The sequence below is a fragment of the Camelina sativa genome, chromosome 8 (assembly GCF_000633955.1).
Source record: "Camelina sativa cultivar DH55 chromosome 8, Cs, whole genome shotgun sequence".
Lineage (NCBI taxonomy): Eukaryota > Viridiplantae > Streptophyta > Magnoliopsida > Brassicales > Brassicaceae > Camelina > Camelina sativa.
This window is the reverse complement of record NC_025692.1, coordinates 13,679,724-13,688,394: the sequence shown is the minus strand read 5'-3', so window position 1 is coordinate 13,688,394 and position 8,671 is coordinate 13,679,724. Positions and strand designations below refer to the sequence as shown.

At 39.4% G+C, this 8,671-nt stretch overlaps 1 protein-coding gene across 1 annotated transcript; it reads right to left on the bottom strand.

Moving 5' to 3' along the window:
* On the bottom strand, positions 3,087–6,244 carry LOC104707127. The gene is made up of 2 exons (XM_010423404.1): positions 5,154–6,244; positions 3,087–3,661 (listed from the first exon to the last, which is right to left on the bottom strand). Exons 1-2 carry the CDS (start codon positions 6,070–6,072, stop codon positions 3,165–3,167), a joined length of 1,416 nt encoding a protein of 471 aa, XP_010421706.1. The 5' UTR covers positions 6,073–6,244; the 3' UTR covers positions 3,087–3,164.

The following is an 8,671-nucleotide window of genomic DNA, read 5'->3' as shown; positions in this document are numbered from 1 at the left end:
ACCGACGCTCAATTACCCAACCTACGACAAGGAGTTGTACGCCTTAGTCCGCGCGATGGAGACTTGGCAACATTATCTGNACCAGGACGTGTTTCCGGATGAATTACCGCACGGTCTACCACCACTTCGAGGCATTGAGCATCAGATCGACCTCGTGNACCTGAAGAGGAGGCACGCCAAGTGGCTGGAGTTTATCGAAACCTTTCCTTACGTCATCAAGTACAAGAAGGGCAAGGAGAATGTTGTGGCCAACGCACTTTCACGGCGCCATATGCTGATCACCACCATGGACGCACGGATCCTCGGGTTTGAGCACATCAAGGACGCGTATGGTTTGGACCTGGACTTCTCTGAGTGCTACCAGGAACATGGTAAAGGAAGCTATACCAAGTTCTTCGTACATGACGGGTTCCTATTCATGGAGAGGCGCCTGTGCGTCCCGACCGGATCGATGCGGGAGTTATTAATGAGGGAAGCACATGGAGGAGGGCTTACGGGACACTTTGGCGTAGCCAAAACAATGGCCATCCTGAAGGAGCACTTCTATTGGCCTAAGATGAAGCGCATGGTGGAGAAATTCTGCGGTAGTTGCATTATGTGCCGGACGGCCAAGTCCACCACGCGTCCCTATGGCCTATATACGCCCCTTCCGATCGCATCAAGTCTGTGGGTTGACCTATCTATGGATTTTGTCCTTGGTCTACCACCGTGCGACAAGAAGGACGCTATTTTCGTGGTCGTGGACCGTTTCTCCAAAATGGCCCATTTTATACCGTGCAACAAGACCAACGATGCCATGCACATCGCCAACCTGTTCTTCCGAGAAGTAGTGCGGCTACACGGCCTCCCCCGTACCATTGTGTCCGATCGCGAGCCCAAGTTCCTCGGCCATTTCTGGAGGACCATATGGAGAAAACTCGGAACGCGGCTGTTGTACTCGACCGCGTGCCATCCGCAGACGGACAGCCAAACAGAGGTGGTTAACCGCACCCTCGGAGCACTACTGCGGACCACCATCGGCAGTAACAGGAAGACTTGGGTTGAATGCCTTCCATTTGTGGAGTTCGCCTACAACCTTGCCACGCACTCGGCCACCCAGAAATCGCCGTTCGAGATCGCTTATGGGTTTAAACCGCTGACTCCTATGGACGTGTTACCCTTGCCGCCCGGAGAAGTAGTGAACCAAGATGGCGCGAGCAAGGCCGAGCTTATCAAACAGTTACATGCGGAAGTGAAGGCCAACATAGAGCGGCGTACCGAACACTATGTGCGGACAGCCAACAAGGGCCGAAAGACAATGGTGTTCAAGGAAGGCGACTGGGTTTGGTTGCACCTACGGCCAGAACGGTTTCCGAAGAAAAGGAAGGACAAGCTGAGCCCCCGCGGAGATGGACCGTTCCGAGTTGTCTAGAGGATCAACGACAATTCCTACCGCCTTGAACTGCCCAGTGAGTATTTGACTTCGACCTCATTCAATGTTTCTGACTTGGCCCCGTCTGATGTAGGTACCGAGGAAGATGTTTTGAGGGCAAAACCTTTCCAAGGGGGAGGGAATGATGGAACCCGGGACGATGGCCAGCATACGGACACGGACGAGGACCGGAGCGCGCAAGGAACCAAGGACGCGACTGCGTCCGGAAGTAGACGGCCCTCAACCCAAGCACCGAACCTGATGCCCGGAGCTACAACAAGGAGCCGGACCGCAGCTAGGACCGCAAGGAAGAAGTGCCTCATCTTTGTCCAAGCTTTCGTCCAGGAACAAGCAGAACTCGACCGCGGCCCCAACCGACCCGACGAGCAGCCAACCGAGGCTCTTCTAACGGTCTTCACCATCTCACAAGGGTGAAGACCTCCAAGTCATTAGGGAAAGTAGTACTCTTTTTCCCACCTTGGGTTTGTCCCTACGTGGTTTACCAAGGGGGTTTTAACGAGGCTATGGACCCTAGTGCATGGCCATGGACCACTTCGGCCACGTGGCCATTCTATCCTTAGTTTTATTTCTCTTTTAAGACTACGTCCTGAACGCTGCGTTTTATCTCCACCCACGTGTTTAGGGTTTTGAGAGTTCCTTTATGTAAGCAGCCCTATATAAAGGGCCTAGACCCTATCATGTAAGGTAGACTATTAAGAATAAAGAACAAGAAGTTATCCTTCTCTCTCATTTTCAGTGATTGAAACGAAACCCTAGAAGCTGCACGAACCGGGTTCGTTAGCTACTAGTTTGGCCGTATCGCAAGGAGATCCATCCCTTGTGTGTCGCTACCTCATTCCACGTCTATCCCCATCTACCCGAGAGACAAACGAGTCGAGCATCTCCTCGCGAGTCTCTCTCCGTCCGTTCTTGTCGTTCCTTGTGCCGTTTCCTCCCGTACATCGTCCCAACCGTCGATTCCATTCGTCCACGGCCCAACCGAGTCATACTTTCGAATCGTTCCGCTGGGTTTGCTCCGTCCGTACGTCCGTGGTTCACGTCCGTAGTCCGGGGTCACATCAGTGTGTGACTGTGGCCGAGTTCTATTGTCGATCTCTTAACCGATCGGAGTAATTAGTCTTGATTGCTTTCTTGTCTTGGTTAATGTTTTTATTGCAATAAATTGATGGTTGGTCTAAGCGATTTGGACAACTATCCTATGGGTTATTTGACATGCATGACTTGATTGATTTAACCTGTTCTTGGATTGAGATTATTGAGCTGAGTCTAGTGTGACGGGATGCCCACTCCACTAAGAAAAAATTGTTTTGCATACGCCTCCTTTCCTGGACGCATGGAAAGATAGGGGTCCGATGACCAAAAATTGTGTGGCTGACCAGCTCGCATGACGAAGTCAAGGAAGGGAGAGGATGGTGGCTTTAAGTAGTTTATTTTCCCTCTCTGAGTAATTATCAGTTGCTCATCCCTCTTTCTTTTTCAGGTTGGTTAAGCCAAGAGTTAGTTTTGTATAGTTAAATGGTGGTTTTGCAATTAAAGAGTATTTTGGGTTGGGCTTTGAAGTCAACCCATTGACCAGCTAAGGATAGTGGATTTGGGTTACAAATAACATCAGGTTTTCTTCCGGTACTGTTGATAGTCAATGACTACTTGCATGTTGGCCAATCTTGTAATCACTAGCTATTTGTACAATAAGCATACAGTGTATGAGTGGATCATGAGTACAATTCTATAACTATGATGTGTTTGGTTTTACAGAACGTTCAAGCGCAATCTCAAAAAGATCAGCATCAGATTCTTCGTCATAGTCAAGCTTACATCTATGACTATTTCCCACGGTCGTCCTCCCACTTGCAATATCGTCACTATTTCCTCTAGTAATGAAAAAATTGCTTAAATATCGAGGCTCTATTCTTCCAATGGAAAACAGCTCTTTGCTATCGCCGAGCCCAGCTGTAGTACCACCACATGGGTTGGGTGTGCGCTGCCCGTTTGCCGGGCCGTAATAAAATGGAGATTGCCCCAAGTTGACAAGTACTGTGGCCTCTGTTTTGGAAGCAAGAGTAGGGTAGAGAGGTGTCCCGAACTCTTCTGCTTTACAGTTAATGACGTGAACTAAGTGTGAGTTGACTGTGAAGTAAACCTTCTTCTTCCTCGGATCGTAACCACAACCAACAACTTTGTTTTCTTTTGCCCACTCATGTTTCTCCGATTCACAAACCAGCTTCATTCCTAACATAAATATAGAGTAATGCTTAAGATTCTATGTATAGGACGTAGCTACAGCGAATTTTGTGATGACTATGAACCAACATGAATAAATGTACAATATTAAAACACTGTTGAAAATAATGAATTTTAGCCGATTTATAAGACTAGATCAATGATCCTATAACTCTTTGCAACATCAGAAAACATAACTTTTGTTTGCAAAAAAAAAAAAACTATAACTTTTTAGCTAATTTAATTCAAATTATTAAATGGTTTCACAATTTTACTATGTTGGTAAAATAAAATAATAAATAAATAAAATTATCAGTTCTAAATAAGGGGAATTTTTCCTTTTTAGGTTCTTAAACCCAAATCAAAAACAAAATTTATCTCCACTATTAATAAACACAACTTAATATGAAAAATGAAATGTATCAAATCATAAAAAAAAAACATAAAGAAAATCTAGTTTAGTAATTTTATTTTTAAATTCTACTTTACAATATTTTTTATATAAGATTATAGTCTTATAAATCTGCCAAGAAATGATATCACAGCCTAAGATAACATGGGGAAATTTCAAAATTACTATTTTTCATATACAACTTTTCAAAAATGTCTCATTTCGAAAACCTTTTAAAGAATGCTATTAAAGTCTGATATTTTTTGGATTATGTGTGTAAGCTTATAAAAATATACACAAATTACCTTTATATGTGTGTAAAATTTTATACATACTTTATAAATATTTTATAATACTTTTAAAAACCGAGAGTTTTTTTTAGTTTAAAAAAAACTCGGTTTTTAAAAACAGTTAAAAAAAAAATTAAAAACCTTTGAAAAATATTTTTTAAATCATTTAAAACTTAATAATATTCATATAGAGTTTCTAAGTAGTAGTTATTATCAAGAAATATCTTATACTCTTATAAAATTTGTAAAACTTTACAAGTTTTCAAATTTAATAAAATATATTTTTGAAAAATAAATAGATTAAGGAGTTTTTTTAAAAAGGAGTACCAAAAAGTGTATTTTTTCGGACATGACACAACATATCTTAACAACGAAAAAAACACTAATTGAATCACAGGTTTTATAACCAACGTATCTTAATTTACCTTGAATAGACCCCCAAAAAAAAAAAAAAAAACAGTAAGGCATTAGTCAACGCGGAGCCGGGATCATATTCTATTTCATAAATAGAGAGTTGTTGCTTGGGGTCAACAGAAACAATAAGGTTTAATAACAATTGGGGCTTCTAGATGATGTGGGGTTGGTGTGTGACCACGATGTTATTATATTCCTTAGTGGGTCTCCATTTCTCATTAGCAAGTATTCTCAAACTCAATGGACGGCCAACTTTTATATGTTAGACCGTTTACTTTTTTTGCTAAAATCTTTCTTTGGTGAATTGATTAGAATTCCTCCTTAGTAACGAGTTTGAAGATCGATAATTGGATGATGAAACTAAATGATTCAAAAGACTGAGGCAAATATACAAATAAATACGTACCATCAAGATAGACAGCACCGTCGGATTGGAACCCAATAGAAGCCAAGAACTTTCCTGGTAGTTGTGTCTCGCCGGTTCTAAAGGAACCACCCGTCGCTAGTCCTAGGGACAAAATGGCTTCTTCGTATTCCCCATCCCAATCTTTTGTTTCGACAAGTTTTAATCCTTTGCTCTTGAACAACTTGGTCTTTTCACTTTCCATTGATTCGAGGTCCCAACCTACGTTGTTACCACCCTCACTGAATCCACAGCCGTGTTGGAGAATTTCCAGGATTGTGATTTCAAAGTAAGCCTCTTGTGGGAAAGCAGAACTTACAAGTTGTGGACCGGGAAGTGGTAAAGCTGCCCGGAGAACCATCAAAGGGTTTCTTTTGTTGTTGACCGTATCTTTGCACGCTTTATTAAACTTGATCGTTTGTGTGAATCCCACGGAGCCGTTTGACACTTCCCATGTGATTACTACACCAGGATCTTCGCCTCCTGCGGTCGTGGAAATCCCTGGAAGAACTGATCCCGGTGAGGTCCCGATCACAGAAGGAGCCGGTGCATGAACGAAGAATCCAAACCTTGTCCACCCATTCTCGACCGCTTCGCTCACCAAAGCCAGATGCTCCGTCCAGATGAATAGACCAGGCTTTGACGGGAGTCCTCCGGTTTTGGCGCTTCGGGAGAGGGAATAGTTGTTGATACTTCCTCTGCGCTTGATGTCGGAGGTATCTAGCTGGTGGATGAGGCTCGTATGGTGGAGCTTTGAGATTCTAGCCTGGAAGCTATCTCTCCCAATAGGGCTGGCCGCGTTAAGGGATGTGGTGATCTCTGGTTGGCGGAGAAAGCACCAGCGACGGAGGAAGACTACAAGGAGAGAAGAGAGGACAACAACAGAGAGAATCCCTGCGATTAAATGGGCCCACCGAAGCATCTCTTGGATAGAATAATTTCTGAGATAGAGAGAGCGATGGAGGGAGAAGAAGGAGGTTCGGACCCGTTCAAGCTTGGAAGAAAGTACATTTGCTTACAAGTAACACCTGGAATTATGAAAATTGCAATCATACGCGGCGTTAGTGTTACATTTAGATTTTACATGTAGAGTTATCCGCACTCTTGTGGGGTAAAAGCTTTTTTAAAATAATTGTTGTTTAATTTTTTTTTTTGGCAAATATATCATTAATTAAATTTTTTTATACGATTTTGTGGATAAATATATTTTCAAAAAATAGTTCAACCAATTTAACAAACCAAAATTAATTATAAGACTAAAAAAGGTTTCCAACCAAAATATAAATAGAAAATAATTAATCAAAAGAGACGCTATAATTTAATATTCAATAATAATAAACAGAAATAATTTATCTAATATAAACATAAAGTAATATAGTTAGGAGAGTTACCCGCGAGCATTCGCAACCAAATATAATCAACAAAAATAATTTAAAATATTTATAGGTTAGCATCGGATAACTTACCATTCGTGGACATTACATTGGGGTATGACTGGAATAAAAAAAGTTAAAATTCATGCTAAAATCAATAAAAAAATATTAATATTTTAAAATTATAACTACAATTAGAAATTCAATTCATGAAAACAGTAAGGGGGTGTATTAAACCTGATATTTTCGAAGATTTGATGGTATTTTAATATTTTAGAATTTTGAAAGATTTAAGTGTAATTTTAGGAAATTTGATTATTTGTTAAAGACTTTAATTATTTGATGAAAAAATGATTTGGGATTTGGTGAGATTTGATTATTGTATTTTAGGTGATTTTAGGATATTTATAAAATAAAAATGTTGTAGTCAAAGGATACGCAAGAGAGAAGAGATGTACTCGTCATTACAATCACAGAGCTTAACTAATAATAAAACCTCTCCAGCAAAGAATATATTATGTCAAAAGTTTCCATTTTTTTTGGTAATTTTTAATTCAAGTTTGTAAGCTTTTCCAAGCCCAAGCCAATTTACCTATTTGTATGATATTATCCGTTTTAAGCTTAAGTAGCAAAGTCCGCACGAATTTTTTATTGGACTCTATCCCAAAAGGCCTCGTACTAATTGGAGTCATCATTCAAAGTGATGGTACGGCCATCAAGCTCTTTCCCGTTCACCTCTTCAATAGCATCCCTCATGGATTTCTCGTCCGTTTGCCAAAAAAAAAAAAAGAGGATTTCTCGTCCTTGAAGGGGACAAATCTGAATCCCCTTGACCTTCCAGTCTCACGATCGTTAATGATCTGTAAACAAAAAAATCAAACAGATCCACACAAATCAGCAAAAAAAAAACCAATCGAAGAAGTCTTTGTAAAAAAACACGATGAAAAAAGCAAAATCGATCGATCTCAGAGCTCATAAAAGCAAGAACATTAACATACCGATGAGAAAAAATGATTCAACATGGGTAAATAATATATTAAACACAAAGATTATATTATTTTCTAAAAAAAACCATAATTATAAATTAAAAAGGAAGAAGAAATATTAGTCACAAATATTTATGAAGAAATATTAATCACAAATATTTATTTAAATATTAGTCATACAAAATATTTAAATCTATTTGTAAATAGAAAGAAATCAAAGTTTTTAGAAAATTACCATACTTTTTTACGAGTAGAATCCACCATAGTTTATCTGCAACTATAATCATTACAAAAAACATTAGCAACGTTTATTATTTTAAAAAATTAAGGATTAGATAACACTTAAACCTGTTTTATCCCAAAACCGGCTTAAACCGAGAAAACAGACTAAAATAGAGAAAACATTGATTTGAAGCAGTAAACAGTTTTCTTACTGTTTCTAGGGAAAACTATGTAATAATCCAATGCATTGGACTAATTATAAGGCTTTGGGAAGAATTTGGAGTGTTTAGACAACGCTTAACCCTGTTTTATCCCAAAACAGGTTTAAACTGAAAAAACATTGATTTGAAGCAGTAAACAGCTTTGTTACTGTTTCTAGGGTCAAAACATGTAACAATTCAATATATTTGACTAAATTTAAGAGTTCGGGTTGAATTTGGAGTGTTTAGACAAGACATATACCCATTTTGTCCTAAAACAGGGTTAAAACAAGAAAACAGGCTAAAACCGAGAAAACATTAATTCGAAGCAGTAAACAGCTTTGTTTGTGTTTCTAGGGTCAAAGTATGTGACAATCCAATGCATTTGACTATATTTAAGAGTTCACGATGAATTTGGAGTGTTTAGACAACACTTATACCCATTTTGTCCCGAAACAGGCTAAAACCAATAAAACATCGATTTGAAGCATTAAACAGCTTTGTTACTGTTTCTAAGTTCGAAATGTATGATAATCCAATGCATTTGACTAATTGTAGGAGTTTGGGATGAATTTGGAGTGTTTAGTTAACGTTTAACCCTGTTTTATCCCAAAAAAGGCTTAAACTGAAAAAACATTGATTTGAAGCAGTAAACAGCTTTATTACTGTTTTTAGGGTCAAAATATGTAATAATCCAATGCATTTGTCTAATTTTAAGAGTTCGGGTTGAATTTGGAGTG

Coding starts and splice junctions, on each gene's coding strand:
- LOC104707127 (XM_010423404.1), bottom strand. CDS start 6,072: ATGCTTCGGTGGGCCCATTTAATCGCAGGGATTCTCTCTGTTGTTGTC. Junction 3,662..5,153: donor CGGTGCTGTCTATCTTGATG/GTACGTATTTAT, acceptor TATTTATGTTAG/GAATGAAGCTGGTTTGTGAA.